Source organism: Geotrypetes seraphini, chromosome 6 (assembly GCF_902459505.1).
Source record: "Geotrypetes seraphini chromosome 6, aGeoSer1.1, whole genome shotgun sequence".
Classification (NCBI taxonomy): domain Eukaryota; kingdom Metazoa; phylum Chordata; class Amphibia; order Gymnophiona; family Dermophiidae; genus Geotrypetes; species Geotrypetes seraphini.
This window is the reverse complement of record NC_047089.1, coordinates 130,891,400-130,916,585: the sequence shown is the minus strand read 5'-3', so window position 1 is coordinate 130,916,585 and position 25,186 is coordinate 130,891,400. Positions and strand designations below refer to the sequence as shown.

Genomic DNA, 25,186 nt, shown 5'->3' with positions numbered 1-25,186 from the left:
GAGAAATAGAGTTCTGGACTAAAGTGTATAGATTGTTTCCATGTCTTAATTTTTTCTTTTTGCAAAGACTAATTTTAAAGTACAAATACACAGCTGTGTAAATTTCTGCATTTATTAGTCAAAAGCATAGAATTTGGATAAGAGTTTTGCATGGAAAACCTCTACAAATTTAATGTAGTAGGAACAGTAAGTCTGGGTCTTAGCCCATCTCATTCCATAGCTTCTTAACTTTAAAATCCTCATTCAAGTATTTGATTGTTTTGGTTTCTGTGCCATAACTTCAGTATTAGTGATTCAAAGAGATAATGTGAAATGTGTCTCTTGAAAAATCACTGCTCTCTAATACTGAAAATCTGAGGACAGTAGACAAACACAGTAAGGCATTGTACAGTGATGTCAGCTTCTCTTCCTGAATTTTTTTTTTTAATTTATTTATTTATAATTTTATACATTATTCCCAAGCATAAACATCTTGTACAGTAAGATTGTTTTGAATACAAATAAAGAAAAAGAAAACAAATTACAATACAATATAGAAGATATTAAATATCATAACATCTTCTCCTTATAAAGACAATCTCTAGTCCACAATAATTGGATCCTAGACTTCAATAGGGTGGATTAAAACAAAAAGATCATAAGATTAATCTTATACTTAAGAAAATCTAAATGGATGAAATCGCGGGGAGCTAATCATGTATTTCTGTTGTTACTTCTATTTTTTCACCTTTCTCAAGACGTTTCAATGCCACAAATTTGGTTAGGTGTGTCGGATCAAAGAAAACATATTTATCAGAACCATAATGAACAATACATTTGCAAGGAAATCTAAGGAAAAATTTCCCTCCCACTGAAATTACACCAGATTTTAATAACAAAAACTGCTTTCTTCGTTTTTGAGTCTCTTTGGTAACATCAGAAAAAATTTGTACTTTCTGACCCAGGAACTCTTTAGTTCTATTTTTAAAGAACATTTTCATAATCCAGTTCTTGTCTGGCACCAATACAACTGTTACCAGTAATGTCGCAGGTTTAACTAATTCTTTCATTGAACTTTCCAATAATGTAGTAATGTCCAATTTTGATTCCTGTTGTCCCTCGTTGATCAATTGCTGATCCAATTTTCTATCAGGCAGGTAAAATACTTGTGTAAATGGTGGAATTAATTCTTCTGAAACTGAGAAAATCTCCAAGAAGTATTTTTTTAACATTTCCCTAGGAGACATAGAAGATATCCTGGGAAAGTTTAGGAACCGCAAATTATTGGCTCGTTGGCCATTTTCAATCATTTCCAGTTTCATCCTGATATTTGTACTATCTCTAATCATAGTTTCTTGTACTTGTTTGACCCCTACTATCTCATTTTTATTTTTATCTGAGGTAGCTTTGACTATAGTCAATTCTGATTGCATTTGAGTCAATTCTTGTTCCTGCTTATCAACTTTCATTTCTAGTGCTTTAAGTTGTGGATTCAATGAATTTCCCAGTTTGACTACTAAGTCCCAGAGAGACTCCATTGTAATTTCAGTGGGTTTTTCAACCAAAAAGACGGAAGTCTTACCTGCCATACTTGTAGGAATCGAGTCTTGTTGTATCTCTCTTTCCTTTGATGTTCCAGCCGCAGTATCTCTCTCCAGACTTAAAAAGTCTTTTGATAGATCCAATACATCGCTCGAAGATGAACCAGCCTCCTGGGCTACTGGCACTGCCTCTATGGACGTGCCTTGTGCCTGCGGTGAGCTAGTATGCTGCGGTTGGGGGGGAGTATCTCTTTCTTCCGGGCTCAGTGTGACCTCTAGCCCCTGGATTCTGGCGGCGTCACCCCGTACCGCCAAGTCCTGCGGGCGATTCCCCGAAGTTGCCGGCTCCCTCTGAAGCCGCGTCAAGAGGCGCTCAATAGTGAGAGGAGGAGGAATTACAGAACGCCGCGAGGCTCCGGCGGCACTTCTCCCTCTCCTCTTAGGCATGAGGAAACCTTCAGAGCAAGCTGAATATCCAGAAAAGGTAAATTATAAAATCTACCGAACGCGATGGAGGGGAAGATGACAAGAATATAAGCAAATTGGGGAAACAAGATGGCGTCTGGAGCAGGACGCTAAGAGGAGCACTCCCATCTCTAAGGTTTAATTTTTCGTTAAAAATCTTTTTGGGAAACTTATCTCCATGCCGAAGAGAAGGGGGAAACAGAGGGGTGTCCCTCCACCTACCTCTGGATCCTCGACGCCGAGACAGACTGTAATCACTGACTTTACAGTCCAACCTTCCATGTCGGGCGTTTCTGCTGTTGCTGTGAGCCGGGAAGCTCACAGCCTGGACAGCGAGATGTCTCTCTTGCTGAGCCCGCGAGGACCGCACACCTCTCCCAAACCTGGGGAAACGTCGGCGGAGCAGAGCATGCAGGAGGGCTCCCCCAGTGCAAGGAGAGAGGCATGTTCGTTTGCCGCGATTAACCCGGAAGTGGTTACAACTACACTGACCTCAGTGTCGGAGGTGCAGCGTTCAGGGAGTGAGGAGCCTCTGGCAGCGAACGGCGGTGAGGTTGTAGGAGCCCAGAGTCTTTCTCTTGGGGCAGAAACTACAGAAAATCTGGCTGCTATCACCTCCCTCAAGCCGTTGGTGAGACTACAGGCAGTAATACTGGATTCCATCTGGACTGCAATAGAGAATCTACACCTGGTATACACTAACTTTGTTTCTATTACCTTGAATTTTACCACTAGGATAAGTTCTTTAGAGACTTCTATTCAACAACATCAAGTGGATCTTAAAAATTTAGAAAAAGTAACAACCGAGACTAAGAATTTGCTTACTAAACAAATGTCAGACAAAATGATGATCTTGAGGAAGATTGAAAACTTAGAAAACCAACAAAAAAATCTGAATTTGAGAATCCTTAACTTTCCGGTTGCTAAGTTTATGCCGCCTCAAGAACTGTTTAAGAATTTCATGTTGACTGTATTAAATATCCCAGAAGCAAGTCTTCCTCCGACACAAAGAATTTATTATTTAAAACAAATGCAAAAGGAAAAAGTAGTGGAAACTGAAAAAACACAATTGGATGTTTCAGCCATTTTGCAATCATCTGATATTGAAATTCAGGGGCGGGCAACATTATTAGTCTCTTTGGTATTTCTACAAGATAAAGAAATGTTGTTGAAATTGTATTTTAATTTGAAACAGGTCACCTATTTAGGTGAAAGGATATATATATTTCCGGATGTCTCTAAATGGACACAATCTAGGAGGAAAGAATTTTTGACTTATCGATCAAAGGTGATTGCTTTGGGGGCAGTGTTCCAGTTAAGATTTCCCTGTAAATGCTTTATCTCCTATCAAGGGAGTAGATATATTTTCTTTGAACCTGCCCAATTAGGTTTTTTCCTGGAGGGTAAAGGAATCTCTAAACAGTCCGAATGAAACAGGTTATTAATGCGGTATTAATTAATGGATAGGATAACATCTTACCTGCTCTATTTCCTAATTTGTGATTTTCTTGGGTATATGTTCCCCTTTCCCGAGGGGCTTTATTTAATTTTGTCTCTTCTCCTCTAATTGTGGACTGTATTTGATGACTGTTTTCATTGTTCATTTTTTGTTTCTTAGTTTTTTAACTAAGTAAGATATATAATTTTTGTATTTCCTTTAACATCTTTGTAAAATGGGATGTAATAATAAAATGATAAATAAATTAAAAAAAAATCTACCGAACGCTCAGGAGACGCTCCGAAATTCAACCACTCGCGGCCATCTTGGATCCTTCATTCTCTTCCTGAATTAAATATCACAACTGCTAATAAGTTTTTAATGTACAATACTCAAAAGTATAATAAGTCTGTAAGCTAATAGATATGACTTGTAAGCCTGATCAGCTTCTATCAGGTAAAATTAGGTTTACTAAAAACTTTAATAAGATATTATATCCATGTGGTATATTTTTTTGTTGTATATGGAAGTGGGAGGGGTGGTGGTTATATCTTTTTGTTGTATGATATGGTAGATTTTCAAGTGATATTGTATTCTAATTGTTTGATATTTACTGTACACTTGTGGATTATAAAATGAATAAAGAATTAAAAAAAAAACCAACAACTTTAATAAGGTTTTGTTGCACACATTCTATTTACATTTTACAAAAGGGTGACAGTTTAATGCCAAATGATATGAGTGACTTTGGGGTGTTTTGTTCCTAAGGAAGTTGCTGCTTTGCCTATTCATGAACAGTGTTTAACTTCATAATTTGTTTTCTTCTAGAAAGCACAGTAAACTTTGTTCAATCAGGAGCTTGTCCGCACAGCCTTCAGAACAGCATCCAGAGGTGCCAATACAGGTCAGTAATGGAGACAAAGTGCTGTTTCTAACACTTAAATTACTTGTTTATAAACTTAACTAATGAGTTGCATATCTGAGTTCTAAGCAAAATTACTTTGTGAATAGTTGATTTAAATATACTAAATTTGCAGAATTATTCCAGGGTCTTAGTGAAATAGTGTATTTGCTATTCACTGGTAAGTTACAATTATTTCTTGAACAGAATTTCTAAGTAATAAAAGGACCAAAAAAATGTTTTTGTAGCATATGCATTTTGACTGCAAGAGTCTTCATTAATATCTGTTTAGCATAGTTCAGTAGTGATCACCACATGAATGTATAGCATCATTGGTTCTTTTGTTAATACTTTTGCAATGCTGGTTTCTTGTTTGAAAATTGTTTGCTACTTTCACTGTTGTTTAGACAATCATAGCCTATAAATGTGTCAGGATATTTAGTACTGGGAGAGATTGGTCCCCTTTTTATTCATGATCAGCTCAATTGTCATGGCTTATCCTAATTCTAGAATGATGGGTTCAGTATAGTTTTTGTACTTGTGTGATTTTGGACTGCTGTTCATTAGGTAGTATTCATAACTTTTGTATCTTTTCTGTAATGGTATCTTTCTTCTTCCAGAGCTCTAGCTTTATATTCGGAAAGGATTGTGAGCAGCCAGTTGTGCTGAGTGTTCAGCAAGGGACAGAAGCAAATATTTCTGCAGAAGATTGCAGAGCTGGCAGAAGCCCATCTTTGAGGAAGAGTTCCAAAGAAGATGATGGGATGGAGGCAACAGTAGCAGTGACAAAGGAGGAGGAAGAGAATCCTGCCAAGGACAGGCTACAGCACAGTAAACCTCTAACTCAGCAACCGAGCACAGGTCCAGCATCCAGGGCTGCTCAAGGCAGTAGCAGTTCAATTCCTTACATTGACTGCAGTGATGCAGATAGTGAATATGATATCCGTAGAGGGTACTTAGTTCAATCACATTCTCAAACAAATGACAATTATGAGGGTGATTTGCCCAGTAGTGCTTCCTTTCATCAAAAAGATGAAGGTTTAAAACAGGCTAGATACAGGGACTCCTTATCATCCATCAAGGCTTCCTCTCATACTATGGAGGAATATATTGATGAAGACACTGGTAATTTGTCTTTTTATACCGGTGGCAGCCCCAGAATGCCAAGACACAGTTCTCTTATAGATGAAATATTTAAAGGTCCAGACAGCAGTAGTCCATTAGCTACTCCTTTCCCTCCTAGTAGCAAAGCGTCAACCTCAAATAATAGTTTGAACGGAACAGAATCGCAGGGCTATATTTCTGAGAATGGTCACGATGGCAGGGTAATTACAATGGAGGGAGATAGTCAAGGCTTTAGGTGCTCTGGCTATGGTAGGTGTTCCCCTGTTTTGCATAAGCCATGTTTTCAAAAATGCCAAAATAGGTCAGAAACTGACCCATTCATATTAAGCCACATGGCATCAACTCCAGTTCCAGAGTACAGAACAGAAAGATATTGCAAAGATAGGCTGGCTAAAATGGTTGGTTTAGAGGATAATATAAAAGGAAATGGAGTTCTATCTACTAGGGAGACAAAACAGATCCCAGTCATGCACTCCTTATGTGGTAATAATGTGGAGGATCATGTGAGCTCCATTCCGGTAGTGGATGGATCCACCAGTAGTGGATCAGAATCTAGTGATACTGATTCAGAAATGATGAGTCCTTTTAGTCATCCTCTTGTGTTTGGGAATCCTTTAGTTCTGAGTTCCTCTCCAGTGTCTAGAAATAAGTGTTCCTTGGGGAGTCTCAAACTAGATAAAGATACAGAGGTGAATGGGGAAGATGCTGCATCTGTCAGCCTCAGTGATGAAGATGGTGCAAATGTTCTTAGCTGCTAAGAATTGCAGAACAAATCATATTGATAAGGAACTTAGTTACTGTGAATGCACATAAGAGAAGCTCTTTTCATAAATTTAGACAGAAGTGAATAGTAAACTCAATTGCACTTGTATGATTGATAAAAAATAGAAAATGTGAAAGGTATAATTTATTAATTTTTTGTTAGTAAGGGGTGGTGGCTGGTAGTACCAGTGTAGACTGTGCTAAGGTTAATCGATGCGCTCCCCTTTTTGTAGAATAGATTGAGAGAAAACTGACAGTTTTGACTTGCTTGTACAAATAGTACTGTATCTGTGGATATTGCTCTACTGAGACAGGGAGTTTTAATTATAATAGATTGCTTGATTTAAAAAAAATGTAGCTAGGATTGGTTAGTATTGCCATGGATAACATTTTTTGGTTAAGAATTATGTCCACAGTTTGTATTGGTTTCAAGTTGCTATGGATTAGCACTTTTGATAAATTTGTAACAAATTGATGTACTCATCATAGTTGTGCTAAACAAAATAGAGTAAATTGAAGTTCATTGCTATTTGGTAGTCTTGTTTTAGTAAGTGATTCGATGTAGATTTTTCTGAAAAGGGTCCTTTTATCAGTGCCTCTTGCAGTATGAAGGATAAACATGAAACATAATCAATTCTGCCAACTATTTTAAAAAGTTAGCTTTTAAATATTGTGTTCAATTTCTGATATCATGTCTAATAAAGATGGTTCTGTGTAACACAGTCAGTACATTTTAGACACCATTGGTGGTTTGGTGAAATAAGCTGTTTGGCAAGCATTTGTAGATATTTTTATTGCCTTTTGAAAAGTAAAAATTAAAACTACATGAAGGTAGTTTAGGTAGAGGAAATATCTTTGAGGCTAGCAAATCTTTTGTCTTCCCTAGCACCCACATTGGAACTGAATTAGCACAAGTCTGAAACCTGTGGTGTCAGTTGTTAAAATGTTTCTTCCTAGCTAGATTGCATGTAAATGTGTTTCAAGCTAGTCATAATTTAGTTGCTTTAAGCAGAAAAAGAAATGATCAAAAGTCAAGCCTTTCATTTTGGTTTGTACTACTGCTGCTATTGTAAGGTAGATCTGGGGAAAACCACTGCGTAGACCTGGGGGGTGAGTAACATGGAATCTTGCTACACTGGTGAATTCTGCCGGTTACCTGTGACCTGAATTGGCCACTGCTAGACATGGGATTCTGGCCTAGATGGACCTTCAGTCTAATCCTGTATAGAAACTCTCATGTTCTTAGGGGAAAGATGATTCAAATAGGGTACAAATTGAGGTAGCAAAGTGGTAGACTTAGGAGTAACAGCAAGAATCACTTTTTACAGAGAGGGTGGTGAATGCTTAGAATGCCCTCCCAGTGAAGGTGATGGGGGACAAAAACCTCTGACCATACTGGAGCTTAACAGTGATTAGCTGGCAATACTAGTAATAGAGAAGCAAAGCCAGAGCTAGGCAAATTTCTGCTGTCTGTGCTCTGATCATGGCTAGAGAGATTCAGCTATAGTAGTTGAAGAACAAGGCCAGTGCCAGGCAGACTTATATGGTCTGTGCTTTGGAAGGGCTTGGAGTGGAGCTTTGATAACAGCTTCAGTAGTTGGAGAACAAGGCTAGAGCCAGCCAGCCAGACTTCTGTGTCTGTGCCCTGAAAATGGCAAGGACAAATTAAAATTAAGTATGCATATGTAGTATCACATCATACCTTATATTAAGAGTTTATTTTGTTTGGCAGACTGGATGGGATCACACAGGTTATATCTGCCATCATCTAGTTCAGGGGTGTTAAACTCAATCACATAAGGGGCCAAAATCTAAAACACAGGCTAAGTCACGGGCTGAATCTTTTATTAAGATACTTAGTCTTAGTAGAAGAATAGATCCTTCCTCACCCTCAGACACCTGTGGCGCGGTCGGGCACTTGTGTGACACGCCCTGCTCCAACCTAGGTTTTACACTGGGACTGGGTCCTTCTGCCTGCAAATGGGTATTGAGGCAGCGTGGTGGGGAGCTTGGAGCATCGCTGGGAAGGGGGCAGCGCGTTCAGGCGCTTAGAGCGCCACTGGGACTGTGGCTGTATGGTCAGGCGCTTAAATGCAGCACACTCACTGCGGGCCACAAAAAACAGCCAGGCAGGCCGGATTCAGCCCCCAAGCTTTGTGTTTGACATGTGTGATCTAGTATGTTAACTATGACAGAATTAAAAAATGCCCGATATTTAAAGAGGTTAGAATCAAAACTTAAATAACTTTCACACTTGACAGGGCATAGAAGGGTGCAAGAACAACTGTGGCTGCATTTTTGTGCAGATTGGATGGACCGTACAAGTTCTTATCTGCTGTTGCTTATTATGTTAATCTTCTGTTCTACCTGCTGATTTATCTGATAATGTCCTTTTCCAGTGCAATAGGTGTGTCATTCTGGACATGCGGGTAATCTCTCCCCATGGCCATGAGCCTTTGCAGAAGGAATCCATTCTGGATTTATTCTGTAACCTTTCTATTTCATAGAGAGCTCTACTGCCACCTACAGATTTTCCCTTCTGCACATGAGCCGGAAGGAGTGTTTCTGTTCTGCTCTGCCTTTGTCATCTTTATTTTCGTCAGTTTTTCATTTTTATTTTTTTTTAGGTTTTGGTACTCGGAGCTTCCCATTTACAGGGTTATACTCTGCCTGTATGGAGAAGAAGCAGACTGTGGTCTGCAGCTGACACCTGTTAGCCAGCCTACAGAAGTGTTTTTGGAGCTTGGGGCCATCCCCGGTTAGCATTGCTCACCTACTGCTTTCCAGGAGTTTGAGTGTAGGCTGTTAGGCATTCTTAGGAGACTCAGCGGTATCTCACAGGATGCAGGCTGCATTTTCACCTTCCCATTCTGGTTTTGCGCAGGAGTGCACAAATTGTGCACCAGATGTGCATTCTTGCACCATGTGCTGCACGGGAAGGTGGGATGGGAGTGTCCGGTTTAGCCTCCCCTTTGCGCTCTTTGGCTGAGGAACAGGTAGCTAGTTCAGGCCTTTTTCTTTTCTGGACCTGGAAATAGTGCTGTCCTATATGGAAGAGCACAGAGGCCGCAGAGCCCAAGAGACGCAAATTAATGTCATCTGCTGGTGACTCCACGCTGCCTGGTATGATCTTTTCCCCTTGATTTGTCAATTTGATGTGGAAAGCCTTTCAGGAAAGCCATCCTAACAAAGTGAAGGTGGGCGGTGCTTCATGTGCCACAAATGAGTCAGATCTCTCGGGGACATTTGTCTCACCATCTATCATTGACTAGGGCTTGGGAGATCTTTCTGATGGGGATACAGATAATGACAGAGCTGTGTTACCTTACTGTCTCAAGACATGCCCTTAAGGGGGATCTAAGGCCACAGTCTGGCATTTTGGATCCCATGGTGGCCCTGGATCTTGGGGATGATCCTACACTTATTCAAGCCCTCGACTCTGTTGGATCTCATTTCTGAGTCCCTCCATTAGCTAAATTTGGACTCCCAGCTTGTCCCCTCTGCTTCCTCCTCCCTTATGAGTGGAGTGAGAGTTCAGTTTTCTACATTTCCCTGGCATCTTGACATTAATATATTAGTCACAGAGCAGATTCCTTTTTAAGGGACAGTTGTTGTTCGGAAAGGGTCTGGAAGATCTTATGACATGCGTAGTAGATCATCGACCGAGGACCTTACCTGACAACATACCTAGAGCCTCTTGAGGCTCCAGGCGGTCTCAGCAATATTCCAGCTCCATTTCTCAGAGGTTCTCCCAGAGGTACAGGCAGAGGTTTTCCGGATCCAGATGCAACTAGTCTTCAGCACCTCTGACTGTTCCCTCTGCCAAGAAGTCGCAATGATGCCAAGTTGAAAGCGGTCCATCTCATAGGGGGCCAGCTCTTGGACTTTCTACAGGCCTGGGTTCTGGAAATCATCCAGAGCGGCTACAAACAGGAATTTACCCAGCCTCTAACAGATTGGTTTATGGACTCTCCCATGAGGCATCCAGAGAAAGCAACCAGAGTGCAAGCCACTGTGAGAAGGTTGCTAGACATTCAGGCCATAGAGCCTGTGCCGTCTGAACTCGGGCTCGAGCAGATACTCTATATACTTCATCGTGCCAAAGAAAGGCTCTGACGATTGGAGACCCATTCTGGGCCTTACTCACATAAATGTGGCACTCAGAGTCTCGCATTTTTGCATGGAGACGGTTCTATCTGTCATAGCAATGGTGTCTCTGGGTGCGTTCCTAGCCTCTCTAGATTTGTCAGAGGCCTATTTGAATATTCCCATTTTCCCAGACCACAAAGTTCTTATGGTTTCATGTCCTGGAACAGAACTACCAGTTCTCGGCTATACCCTTTGGCCTGGTGATGGGGCTCCCTGCACATTCACCAAAGTGATGGTGGTGGTGGCAGCTCACCTACGAAAGATGGGGCTGCAGATACATCCCTACCTGGATAACTAGCTGATTCGGGCCCCCTCGTTTTCCAAGGATCAGTATACAGTAGATCAGGTGATCCGAGTCCTGGAGTGTCTGGGTTGGATTGTGAATTACAGAAAGAGATATTTGTTGCTGACACAGTCCCTGAAGTACCTGGGTGTCTTGTTCAACACTACTGCTGGCCAGAGGCACACAGAAAGAAGCTTTGCATGCAGATAATATTCCTCCTGACCAAGCCAGTTTCTATGGCAGCCACGATAGATGTGGTTCACTGGGCAAGGGTCCACATGCGTCCTCTCCAGCATACTACGCATTGGACTAAGCAGATATATTCTTTACAAAGTCTCTGCCTTGTAGCTGGAGGCCTGGACCAGCAAGGACTGGTGGCTCTGCTCTTATTCCCTCACCAAGGGCATGCCCCTCCGCATAGTGTCCTGGGTAGTCTTTATAAGAACATAAGCATAAGCAGTGCCTCCGCCGGGTCAGACCATAGGTCCATCCTGCCCAGCAGTCCGCTCCCGCGGCGGCCCAAACAGGTCACGACCTGTCTGAATAACCAGAAGGGGCCCCCTTGCCACCTTGGTTTCCCAATGAAGTCCTATCTTCCCATCGATGTCCTAACCATCCGGTCTTGCACATTCACAACTTGGTTGGGTTTCCATACTTATTACCTGGTTAGCTTTCTATACTTGTATTACATCCCAGCACCTCTCTCAGAATCCCACGATCCCTTTATCCCTCAGGAATCCGTCCAATCCCTGTTTGAATCCCTGTACTGTATTCTGCCTGATCACTTCCTCCGGTAGCGCATTCCAAGTGTCCACGACCCTTTGGGTGAAAAAAAACTTCCTTGCATTTGTTTTGAACCTATCTCCCTTCAGTTTCTCCGAATGCCCCCTCGTACCTGTTGTCCCCTTCAGTCTGAAGAATCTGTCCCTATCCACCCTCTCTATGCCCCTCATGATCTTGAAGGTCTCTATCATATCTCCCCTGAGCCTCCTCTTTTCCAGAGAGAAGAGCCCCAGCCTATCCAACCTCTCGGCGTATGGGCAGTGTTCCAGCCCTTTTACCAGTTTCGTTGCTCTCCTTTGGACTCTCTCAAGTACCGCCATGTCCTTCTTGAGGTGTGGCGACCAATACTGAATGCAGTATTCCAGATGTGGACGCACCATCGCTCGATACAATGGCATGATGACTTCCCGCGTCCTGGTTGTTATGCCCCTCTTTATGATGCCCAGCATCCTGTTGGCTTTTTTCGAGGCTGCTGCGCACTGCGCAGATGGCTTCAGTGATGCATCCACCAGCACACCCAAGTCTCTCTCTAGACTGCTGTCTCCCAGCAATGCCCCCCCCAATTTGTAGTTGAACAACGGGTTCTTTTTCCCTATATGCATGACCTTGCATTTTTCCACATTAAAGCGCATTTGCCATTTGTTTGCCCAGTCTTCCAGCTTGTCCAGGTCCCTTTGCAGGTCCTCACACTCCTCCCTGGATCTAACTCTGCCGCACAGTTTGGTATCGTCTGCAAATTTTATAACCTCGCACTTTGCCTCCTTTTCCAGGTCATTGATAAATATGTTGAAGAGTAACGGCCCCAGCACCGATCCCTGTGGTACACCGCTCGTGACTCCCCGCCAGTCAGAATATTGTCCCTTTACTCCGACCCTCTGCAGTCTACCCGACAACCAGTGCTTAATCCATCTGTGCACATCCCCTCCCACCCCGTGGTTCCACAACTTCCTAAGCAGCCTTTCATGTGGCACCTTGTCGAAAGCCTTTTGAAAATCGAGGTAAATGATGTCTATGGGTTCCCCATTGTCCACCCGACTGCTTATTCCCTCAAAGAAGTACAAAAGGTTCGTTAAGCATGACCTTCCCTTACAGAATCCGTGCTGGCTTGTTCTCAGTAGGCCATTTCTCTCGATGTGCTCGCAAATACCATCCTTGATCATAGCTTCCACCATCTTCCCTATAATTGAAGTCAGGCTCACCGGCCTGTAGTTGCCGGGGTCACCCCTCGATCCCTTCTTGAAGATAGGTGTGACATTCGCCAGTTTCCAGTCCTCTGGTACCTCTCCAGTTTTCAAGGATAGGTTGCAAACATGCTGGATTGTGCCCGCTATTTCTTGTTTTAGTTCCTTCAGAACCCTTGGGTGGATCCCGTCTGGGCCCGGCGATTTGCCGCATTTTAACCTGTCTATCTGTTTGAGGACATCCTCCTTACTTACCTCTATGTGTTCCAATTTTTCAGCCTGTTCCCCACTTATGAGCTCCTCTGAATCCGGTATGTTAGATGTGTCTTCTCTCGTGAAAACCGACGAGAAGAACGTGTTCAACTTCTCAGCTACCTCTTTATCGTCCTTAATCACTCCCTTCTTATCCCCATCGTCCAACGGCCCCACCTCCTCTCTCGCTGGTCGCTTCCCCTTTACGTAACTGAAGAATGCCTTGAAGTTCTTCGCCTCCCTGGCCAGCCCCTCTTCGTAGTTCCCTTTTGCTTTTCTAACCTCCTGGTGGCATTCCTTTTGGCATTTCCTGTGCGCCTGGTGATTTTCCTCCGTTGGGTCCTTTTTCCATCTCCGGAAGGATACTTTTTTGTCATTTATTGCCCTCTTTGCTTCTGTTGAGATCCAAACCGGGTCCTTTGATCGCTTGTTCTTGTCGCCTTTCTTGAAACTGGGGACATACATTCTTTGTGCTTCCTGCAGGGTGTCCCTGAATAGGGTCCAGGCGCTTCCTACAGTCTCCATCCTAAGGATGTTTCTGAGCTTCCTCCCCACCATTTCCCTCATAGCAGCATAGTTCCCTTTCCTGAAGTTGAGCGCAGTTTATGACAGACGCCAGTCTGCTGAGAAAGCTCATTGCAACCGTTGGCCAATTCAAGGGCATTGGTCGCCTGCCCAGATCAGCTTTGAGCTATTCGGCTGGTTCTAGCACTGCCCAATTCAGGGAAAAATATTTTCAATTTCATTCAGCCGATTGAATCAATTTTTCGATTTGATTCTCTTTTCCTGGCCAATTGGGTGTATTTTTTTGTTTTTTCAAACATCCTGGCGGGTTTATTTTGAAGCCACTTCACTCCCCCCCCCCTTTTGCCCTCTGCAACCGCCAGCACTGTAGTGTAAACAAAATAAAGACTTTTCCTCTCTTAGGTCCTAGCTCACGCTCGCTGTCTAACACTAGCTCTGACAGGATGCATATTTCAAATCTGACATTGTAATCACAAAATAGAAAATAAAATTATTTTTTTCTACCTTTTGTTGCCTGCTCAAATTTTTTTTTTTTTTTAATTTCTTTATTCATTTTTAAACTTACATCAAGTGTACAGTAAAATCAATAAATATAATACAATATCACTTGAAAAATTTTCAATATCATACACCAAGAAGATTTAACCCCCTACCCCCCTCCCAAATTCATGTACAACTAATATATATCACATGAAAATAATATCTTACGACAATCATCTATATATTATTAATGGAAAAACAAGAAACCCCCCCTCAAATCCACATGTGTATTAAGATTGGGAAAAGTGTAACTTATTCATTACTATAATTTAATAATGGTCCCCACACATTCTTAAATTTATTATAATAACCTTTATGAACAGCCAACGCTCTTTCCATTTTATACACAAGACAAACTGAAGACCACCAAAAACAATAATTCAGTCTTCTACAGTCCTTCCAATTATGTGTTATTTGTTGGATGGCAACTCCTGTTAATATCAATAAAAGCTTGTTATTATTAGCAGATATTTGACATTTAGCTCTCATAGTCATGCCAAATAAAATTGTGTCATATGACAATGCTACATGGTTCTCTAACAAACAATTTATTTGATCCCAAATAGACTCCCAAAAAGCCTTAATGAATGGACAATAAAACAATAAATGATCTAAAGTTCCAGCTTCAAGATGACAATGCCAACATCTATTAGACTTAGAGCAATCCAATTTTTGTAAATGAACAGGGGTCCAGAGTGCTCTATGCAACAGGAAAAACCATGTTTGCCTCATAGATGCAGACATTGTACACTTCATCCTCCAGGACCAAATACGTGGCCATTGAGATAAGGAAATTGGGTCATTAGGGCATAGAAAGGGGGTGGGTAAGCAGAGTGGGCAGACTTGATGGGCTGTAGCCCTTTTCTGCCGTCATCTTCTATGTTTCTAATTTGATGCTTAATCTCAATGCTCCAAATATCTCTAAGTCCAGTTTTTGGTTTCTTATTTAAATAGCCAGATAATAATTTATACCACTGTGCGGCCTGGTGTCCCAGGAAGTCTGCCTGAAAGCATAAAAAATCCAAACTAAATTGATTATTAAGAGATTTCCATTCAGGGAACCCTGCCTGAATAGCCTGCTTCAGTTGCAACCACTTATAACTTTGTTTTTTATCTAGACCAAATTTAAGTTGCAGCTGTGAAAAATCCAGCAGTTTGCCATTAGATATAACATCATTTAAGGTTCATATACCTGCTTTAATCCAATCCTTCCAGACAATCTTAAAACCGCCTATTTGGATCCTGGGGTTTAGCCATATATTTTGATATGTAGATTTTTGAATTGGAAGAGGTGTTAAATTATTAATAAATCATAAAGTTTTCCATGTGTCCATTAATATTCTATTGTTTTTCCGAATTCTAGGCATTTTGATACTTCATGCCACTCATAAGGAGATGTACATCTAACTTACCCTTAAATCCTAGAACGGTAAGTTAGATGTACATCTCCTTATGAGTGGCATGAAGTGACATGGGTAAGGGTAAGCTAGATGCACTTCTCTTTACGAGAAGCTTAGAGCGATATGGGGACCAAAACTATGCCAGGGTACACCTGGCGGGGCCTCCCCGTGTGCGGATCGCCGGACTTGAAGGACCTAGGGTCTGTTCCGGCGATGGCGCTTCTTATGTTCTTATGTAATAATTTTGTAATCTAAAGGTCGTATATCACCTATGATAGCATCGGAAATTAGCCATGTTTCGATTAGAAGTAAAATATCTAGGTGGGTTTCTTCCAGCCAGTCTTTGACTAGCTGAGCTTTGTTCCTAACCGAACGAATGTTCAGATATGCTCCAGAAATAATGTACTGTTCTGAAGGAGTTGAGGGCTTAGCACATTGTAAGTTTTTTAGGAATCGTTTTCTTTTGTGCGATGGTCTAGAGAGGAATGGCGGGTGGCATTAACCACAGAGATTGGGAAAGGACCTGTTTCCATGCAATCATGAAGGTCACGATGGGGGCGAAGTGATTATTCCTCTATCAAGAAACTCAAAAAGAGGAGGTGGTTTAGCAATAATTCTTCGAGATCATTTTGAGTTTCAAGTACTAGACTCTAAACTAACTAACCAATGTTCTGGAAATTCTCACTTGCAAAATATTCAAAGAGGACTGTATAGATAATTTGATCATCATGATATTTTATATGCCCCCTAACAAATGGAACCTAGCAAAAGAGGAACTCTACGAATTCCTCCTTACAAACTCGGTAACCGGCGCCTACAATCTTATAGCCGGTGATGTTAATTTACACCTCTAGCAGGAAGAGAATCCCAACGTAGTAGATCTACTTTCCTTCCTCACATTTCTAGGCTTTTCCAAACCACCTCCGACTAAAACCCATAAGAAATGTCACCACTTAGATTTGATTACATTTCTTTCCAATGTTCCAACTACCCATAGTGTAAGTTTTAGAGGTGAAACCTGGGCTAACACCCTTGGTCAGACCACCTTCTTTGTAATTTTGAATTATGCTGGATCAAAAAACATCCCAAAAGGAAACCAAGGAACAATCTCAAAGAGAAAACGATTTGGACAAGAGGACAATTGAGCCCAGTAGAATTTTGGTCGCACTATAGCTTAATATCTAACTCAGAATTAGATCCAAATTTCATCTTAGGATGGAAAAATTTCAGCGATCAGGTTCTAAATGATATTGCAGTATTGAAAGTATGTAGGAAAATACATCGTTTATCAGACAGCTTGTATGATGCTGATCTATTAGTTTTAAAACGAGAAGTACGTAAATTGGAAAGAATATGGTGTAAATTAGGGAATGATAAGGACAGATTCATTTGGCAACTAAAAGTTAAAGAATATAAAAGAATGATTAAAGAAAAGCGTTGTAAACATTATTCCCAAACAATTAATTCTTCTAAGCTGAATAGCAAAGAACTTTTCAGAATAGTCAATTCTCTATTTGATATTGATCTACATAAATGTTCTAACACAGATCTCCCACCCTCTGCTGCAAACCTAGCTGACTATTTTGCCACAAAAATTCATAATTTGAAATCATCTCTTGTAGCTACAAGCATAGACCTATCAATCAATCAATCTGCTTTAGAAAATTAAGGTTCAACTGCTGATATGATCTGGAATCATTTTGAAAATCCAGATTGGAACCAATTTGTCAAACTTTACTCTAAATATGTAAAATCCAATTGCCTATTAGATAACTGCCCACCAACTATCATGATATCAGCTCCCTTCCCCTTCAAAGCTGAACTTTTCAACTGGGTTTCTCTATGTATGTCTACTGGCTACTTTCCGGTGGAACTCAGCCATATCCTTGTGACTCCTATTATTAAAAACTCCAAGGAGTCAGTCTCTTCGGCTACCAAATACAGACCCATTGCCAGCATACCTCTTTTCCTTAAACTTATAGAAGGACTAGTTAACATTGATCTCATGAAATATTTAGAGAAGTTCAACATTTTACATGACTCTCAGCCTGGTTTACAGAAACGGTCTTAACTTCGCTGACTGATTACCTCTTCCATTTGTTTTCCCTGGGAAAAAGCACACTGGTACTTCAGTTTGACTTGAGCAGTGCCTTTGACCTTGTTGACCATGACATTCTGCTTAGATGCTTCGATTCTATTGTCATTTCTGGACAGGTACTAAACTGGTTTACAGGCTTATTAAAAAACTGCACTTACCAGGTTCACAATCTTGGTGTAATCCCTGCGGAGTTCCACAGGGCTCCCCTCTCTCTCCTTCTCTATTCAACGTCTACATGGCATCATTGGGACATATGTTATCTGACTTAAAATTGAAATCCTATATATATGCAGATGACATTACAATTATCATTCCCATAACCTCACTGACACAAGAGACAGAACAACTTACCTCATCTGATCTCACTAAGGTAGAACAATGGACTACACAATTTTAAATTAAAACTGAACCCAGAAAAAAACCAAGATTTTCTTGGCAAGTCCTAATTACAAGTTAATGAATACCTTTTTGAAATTAAATGGGTTAGATTACTCAATTAATTCTACTATCAAATCCTTGGAGTCATAAGAACATAACATAAGAACATAAGCAATGCCTCTGCATCTGAACCTTCAGGTCTGGGTCAGACCTGAGGTCCATCGTGCCCAGCAGCTCGCTCACGCGGCGATCCCAACAGGTCCAGGACCTGTGCAGTGATCCTCTATTTATACCCTTCTATCCCCCTTTCCATCAGGAAATTGTCCAATCCTTTCTTAAACCCCAATACCATACTCTGCCTTATTACGTCCTCTGGAAGCGCATTCCAGATGTCCATCACACGCTGGGTAAAGAAGAACTTCCTAGCATTTGTTTTGAAACTGTCCCCTTTCAGTTTTTCCGAATGCCCTCTTTTTCTTATATTTTTTTGAAAGTTTGAAGAATCTGTCCCTCTCTACTCTCTCTATGCCCCTCATGATCTTATAAGTCTCTATCATATCCCCTCTAAGTCTCCTCTTCTCCAGGGAAAAGAGACCCAGTTTCTCCAATCTCTCAGCGTATGAAAGGTTTTCCATCCCTTTTATCAGACGTGTCGCTCTCCTCTGAACCCTCTCAAGTAACGCCATATCCTTCTTAAGGTACGGCGACCAATATTGGACGCAGCATTCCAGATGCGGGCGCACCATCGCCCGATACAGCGGCAGGATAACTTCTTTCATTCTGGTTGTAATACCCTTCTTGATTATACCTAGCATTCTATTTGCTCTCTTAGCAGCCGCTGCGCACTATGCCGTCGGCTTCATTGTCATGTCCACCATTACCCCCAAGTCACTTTCTTGGGTACTCTCGTTCACTAACATCCCTCCCATTGTATAGTTGTACCTTGGGTTTCTGCTTCCCAGATGCAATACTTTACATTTCTCAACGTTGAACTTCATCTGCCATCTCGTTGCCCATTCTCCTAGTTTGCTCAAGTCACTTTGCAATTCTTCGCAGTCCTCTTTAGTCCGAGCTCCACTAAATAGTTTGGTGTCGTCCGCAAATTTTATTATCTCACACTTCATCCCTGTTTCTAGATCATTTATGAATATATTAAATAGCAGCGGCCCGAGCACCAAGCCCTGCGGATCACCACTCGTGACCCTCCTCCATTCCGAGTAGTGGCCCTTTCCTCTGTTTCCTACCCGCCAACCAGTTTCTGATCCATCTATGTACGTCTCCGTCCACCCCATGGTTCTTCAGTTTCCGGAGTAGACGCTCGTGTGGCACTTTGTCAAAGGCTTTTTGGAAATCCAGGTATATGATGTCTATGGGGTCTCCTCTGTCCATCTGTTTGTTAATTCCTTCGAAGAAGTGCAATAAGTTAGTTAGGCACGATCTCCCCCTGCAGAAACCATGTTGGCTGGACCGATGCCTGACTTTTGAAGACCATACTAATGCTCAGGTTAAAAAATGCTTTTGCACCCTATGGAAACTTCGTACCATCAAACACTCTTGATTTCCTCTCTTTTCGACTGCAGGTTCAATCTCTAATCTTAAGCATCTTAGATTACTGCAATATTATATACTTGGGATCCTTTAAGAAAACCATCAAACGATTGAGAGTCATTCAGAATGCTGCCGTCCATCTCATTTATGCTCTCAAAAAGTCAGATCATATAAGGCCATATTACAAAAAACTACACTGGCTGCCGATGGAGGAAAGGGTCATCTTCAAGTTTGCCTGCCTCTGCTTCAAAACCATAACAGGTTCATCCCCAATCTACCTGTCGCACCATTTTGAATTTCCAGGCACCACTTGCACACGTAGTGCCTATCTGTTTGCTTTCCCATCCTTGAAGTGCTCTATCTACAAGAGATTCCTTGATAGATCACTATCATTCCAAGCAAGCAAATGGAATAAATGTCTAACCATCTTCATTTCAAATGCACCCTCCTACCATTTCAAATGCACCCTCCTACCTTCAGGAAATCAGTTAAAACCTCTCTCTTTGACAAATTTCTCTGTCTCCTTTCCTGCCTTGTTGTATCTCTGAAATGCTTCCGGATAAACTTGACCACTCTTGACGTGCTAATGTAATTTAAAAGTCTTTTTCTGTAACATCGCTGTCTATATACAGTCTCTCTCTCTCTGTAAACCGCTCTGAACTGCTTGTGGTATTGCGGTATACAAAAATTAAGTTATTATTTTTATTATTATTATCCCAGTCTCAGGCTACAGGTCCAATACTCGTAGAGGATCTGGATCTCTTTGACCTTACAGCTTGGCTCTTGAACACAAAGTGGTAGCACATGAGGAGTACTCTGAAGTAATCATTACCATTCTCCTGAAGTCTAAGAAGCAGACAGCGGTCTCAGCCTATGCTAAGGTGTGGTAGACTTTCTAGCATTGGTGTGCCCAGGAAAAGATGGAGCCGTTTTCAGCTCTGGTTTCTGTGGTGTTTGCTTTCCTCCAAGCTGGCCTTGTCAAGGGACTTACGGTGGCTTCCCTTTGAGTCCAAATTGTTGAGCTCTCTTGTTTCAGGGCTCAAGACCAAAGAACTATGCTGGCATCTCAACCATATACAGTATGACAGGAATCTGGCTAACCCTACCAGAAACAGAGAGAAAGTCCCTGTAAGCCCCATTAAAAACCCTGTTACCAGGTATAGAAAACATCCTGAACAGTGTAGAAATCCTGTGCATGATTTTAGAAAGGAGCCCGTCCCTTTAAGAGTGTCCAGAGCTCAGGCTGGCATTGAGAATGCAGGGCCCTTTAAGATTTTGTCTATCCCTGCTAGGAGGAGGCGTGGCTGGTTGCCGAGGCTCCCATTTACTGAGCTTTCCTCGTCAGAGAGGGAGGAGAAACAGCTGGGACAAGCAGCTGAACGTAAGCTGGGAAGGAAGCCAGTCCTTCCAGCTGACCCAGGGCCAGCACAAGGCAGTTTCTCTGAGGACTGGGAGATGGAGGAACTGGAAGCCAGCCATACCAAACCAGTTTCAGAAGCCCAGCCTGAGGACTATGATATGGAATGCCAAGAGAACTATGTTTTGCCTGACTGGGAAGAACAGCTGATGGACTGTGAGTAGGCTGTTAAGCCAAGCAGTTTTCCTCTCTGGAGTTTTGCATTTTGGGCCTTTTGTTTTAAAGCCTGCCAGAGTATTATGCTGGGGCATTGCAGGGTTCTAGCTACCCCAGGAACTGTAGAAACCAGAAGCTGAAAGTTTTGAGTGTTGTTTTATTTTTGGAGCAACTGCTCTGAGTTGTGCTTGGGGGTGAAGAAGTAAAACCTGAGCCTGTTGGGGATTTGGCTCTACCCAACAGGGCCACAGCCAGAGCCAGGGAGTGTGTTTTTCAAAGGAGAAGTGTTTGGCTAATGCACTGTTTTGATAGGCCCAAGAGTAAGGCCAGAAGGAAAAGTTTGGGACTTTTGTTTATGGATTGGACTGAGTCTAAAAGCACGGCTTGTGCTAAAGTGGGACTTTTGTTTATGGACTGGACTGAGTCTAAAAGCACGGCTTGTGCTAAAGTGGAACTTACTTGTTTTCAAATCAGAATGAACTGAATTTATAGAAGCCTTTTTTTTTTCTTTTTGCTTGGGCCATTTCTGCAATTGTGTTTGAAGTTTGTTTACCATTAAAGTGTTTTGCCTTATTCAACCAGGGAAATCTCAGTGTGCAATTCTTGGGAGGCACTGAATGCTGTGTTCCACCACCTTTATTCAAACTCTGGGACTGGGACTTAGAGGGCCAACTAGGCCTAACCAGGATCCTGTCCCACAATAGCCAGATTTTTGAAGGGTGCACCTATACATCAGATCTCCAGTTAAAGCCCCGTTCTCTTTGTAGGATCTTAATGTGGTTCTGCAGGGCCTCAGTCAAGTTCCGTTCGAGCTGCTGAAGGAAGCATCGCTAATGGATTTGACGCTCAACGGGTCTCGGAACTCCAGGCTCTTTCTTGTAGGGACCCTTTCCTTAAGATCTCCGACACTGGATTCTCTTTATGTACTGTTCCTTCCTTCCTACCGAAAGTGGTTTTGGTGTTCCATGTCAGTCAGGAAGTTTGATTGCCAGCAGTTCCAGTCCACAGGTTCCAAGAAATAGGATTGGATTTTAAAGAAGCTGGATGTGAGAAGAGTACTACTTCAATATCTGGAGGTCACCAATGAGTTTATGCTCTCTGACCATCTTTTTGTGCTGACTAATCCAGCTAAGTGAGGTATGCCAGCTTCCAAGGCCATAATTTCCAGGTAGATCCAAAGGGCCATTTCAACAGCATACATTGTTTGTTGGAAACAGTCCCCTGTTTCTGTGAAGGTGCATTTGATCAAAACTGTAGCTTCATCATGGGCAGAAGCTAGGGCAGCGACTTGGTCCACTCTACATACATTTGCTAAGTTTTACAGAGTGGATGTGGTAGCAAGGGAGGACTCTGCCTTTGGGTTCTCAATGCTATATGCTAGCACAGTCATCCCGCCCTAGATTTCTGGGACTGCTTTTGTACGTCCCGCTTGTCCAAAATGACATACCTGTTGCACTGGAAAAGGAGATTAGGTTCTTACTTAGATAATATCTTTTCCAGTAGATACGTGTATCATTCTGGACCCTCGCCCTGTCATTACATTCCTGCACCTGCCTACTGTTTCATTAAGAATGTTCTACAATTCTGTTCTTGGAGGCAAGTTAGCACTTTGGGTCATGAAGAGTAGTCTATTACTAGTGCACCTGTGGCTCTATGAGTAAAAGCACTGCTTCTATCTTCCAAACATCATGGATTCAACTCTCGGGTACAGTTAACATATATTCATTCTCATGTTTATATGTTTCTATTCTAAGGAAATACTTTTTTTTATAGAAAGGGCGGTAGATGCATGGAACAGTCTCATAGAAGAGGTGGTAGAGACAGAGACTGTGTCTGAATTCAAAAGGGCCTGGGATAAGCATGTAGGATCTCTCGGAGAGAGAAAGAAATAATAGTTACTGCGGATGAGCAGACTAGATGGGCCATTTGGCCTTTATCTGCCATCATGTTTCTATTTCTTTGATGCTTCTGCTGGCCTGTTTGTTGCTCTGTTTGGTTGTTCATAGTTCTTATGTTACTTTGTTGAGCAGAACAGACTCATTAGTTAGGAAAGTTTTCCCATAATCCCTACTTCACCTAATTTTGGAAGAGCTCTTGCTTTCCTGGGGACTAGCTGTAGGTGGCAGTAGAATTCTGTATGAAATAGGAAGGTTACAGGAAAAAAATCCAGAGTGGATTCCTTCTGCAAAGGCTCGTGATCATGGGGAGATTACCCGCTTATCCAGAATGACACACCTGTCTACTGGAAAATATATTACCAAGATAAAAACCTAATCTCTATGTCCAAATTACGTGCACGCATTTTTCTCTTATCTTTCCTGAGGAAAGGACTTTTATGTTTTCTAAATCCATGATTTTAGTTGTGCGATATAGGTAAAACTTTCTATAAATTTTCTTTTAACAACTTTTACTTCTGCCTTAAATGGAGAAAAAAAGAATTTGGATTAAAAGAAAAGTGTAATGAAAACTTTATAATTTTGCTTTAATTATTTATAAAGAAAACACATGATTAAAGTAATACTGTTAAATGGAGACTTATAAATATTAAGGGGGGAGTTATGAAGCTGCATTATGTCATTAAAGGCAATTAAGTAAATAACCTGCATTATTTGCCCTTGACTATATGTTAAATGGCACTAACACAAGCTATATTATCATAATGCTTCACTAATGAAGTCACTGGGCCGTGGGGGGGGAGGGGTAAATAGTAATGAGATAATATGGCTTATAGTGAAGACCACGAGCCACATTATACCTGGAAAAATTATCCCAACATAAAGCTGGGGTTATTTCAGATTTTATAAAAAAACAAAAATTGATATACCGTTCAGGGCAAACAAGCTGTCAGAGTAGTTTACAATGAAAATAAGTTGTTATCAGCTAGTATATTATATAATCAGGGGGATAATATTTGTAAGAGGAAGAAGAGAAATGGGAGGAGAGAGAATTCAGAAGATAAAGAATTCCATTATTTATAAGAAAGAATAGATAAAGTAAAGAGAGAACAGATTGGGATGGATAGCAGTGCTAGTGTACTGTGTTACAGGCTGACCCCAGTCACTCTATGAAGAAATATCTGAATGGCTGTCATGCCTTAGTAAAAGAAGAGGTTAGTTAGGAAAGGCATCACAAAATAGATAAGCTTTGAGGGAACTATGGAAATCTGAATAAGAGGTTAGTAGTCAAGATTTGGAGGCAAAGCATTCCATAAAGTAGGACCAAGTACTCTAAACGTTTTCATTCTGATGGAGTTATGGCAGATCTGATGGAGTGATGGGATGTGTAATAGATTGGATTGGGAGGATCTCAATGTTCAGGAAGCCGAATATGTGATGATATGGCCTGATGATTGCACCTTACAGAATATGTCACTGTGACCCTAAGCTAGCACGCTGTTACAAGGTGTCCAATGCATTGGAATAAATAATGATTTCAGCTAGTCTAAATGTAAATGCTGACAGGAGCAAAACCAATAGCATGTGATTTATAAGTCATAGAGTTGCTAGTGTTAGGGAAAATCACATGATCCATAAACCAAATATGGACTTAGTGGCAAAATGCAGTCATAATCAATTTATTATTTGATCGTAATGAAGTAATTGTGTTGTTATTGGAAGATGTACTAACTTATGTATGAATAATAATAAATGAAATGATGTCATGAAGTTAATAAAATGGCCTGCAGCCCATGGCTTAGGGAGACTCTTGGTTCAGTTTCTGTCAGTTAGCAGATCACTAAGAGCTCCATAAAACCTTAGTTTTACCTAGAGAATGACATGGTGGCTGTTACCCACGGCTAGTCGTGGGTAACCCACTGAAACGGTGAGCGGGAAAAAGTGCTCACTGTGGGTAACGGGGATAAGGCCATCCACTGCCCCGTGGAGCGGTGAATGGCCTTGTCCCCACAGTTAAGGGAGGGAACGCGCGCGGTCTCCTTCCTCCTTCTTACCTACCTGATTCTATCTATCTCCCTCCCTCCCCCTTACCTTCGCGGCGTGTTTTGAGTAACTTCTTCACAAAGCCGTCGGAGCCTGCAAGCAGTAGCGTGCGTGTGTGGGTGGAAGCTTCTTCGCTGATGCAACTTCTGGGAGATAGATTCAGGTAGGTAGGGAGGGAGCCGTGCGAGGGATGCCGAAGGGCAATGAGGTGGCAAGAGGGAAGGGTGGTGGCGGAAAGGAACAGACGCTGAAGGGGGTGGAGAGGAACAGACATTGAAAGGACAAGGGGAAGACAGAGTGGTGAGAAGACGCTGAAAGGACATGGGG

The 25,186-nt window shown here is 41.7% G+C and overlaps 1 protein-coding gene across 3 annotated transcripts in view; it reads left to right on the top strand.

The window, feature by feature from the left end:
- The window catches only part of FARP1 (FERM, ARH/RhoGEF and pleckstrin domain protein 1), a 541,848-nt gene that overhangs the window by 301,271 nt on the left and 215,391 nt on the right, over window positions 1–25,186 (top strand). For all 3 annotated transcript variants that reach the window (XM_033949732.1, XM_033949731.1, XM_033949733.1), the window contains 2 exons: window positions 4,252–4,327; window positions 4,945–5,185. In XM_033949732.1, the coding sequence (XP_033805623.1) occupies window positions 4,252–4,327; window positions 4,945–5,185 (317 nt within the window). The remainder of the gene's footprint in view (window positions 1–4,251; window positions 4,328–4,944; window positions 5,186–25,186) is intronic.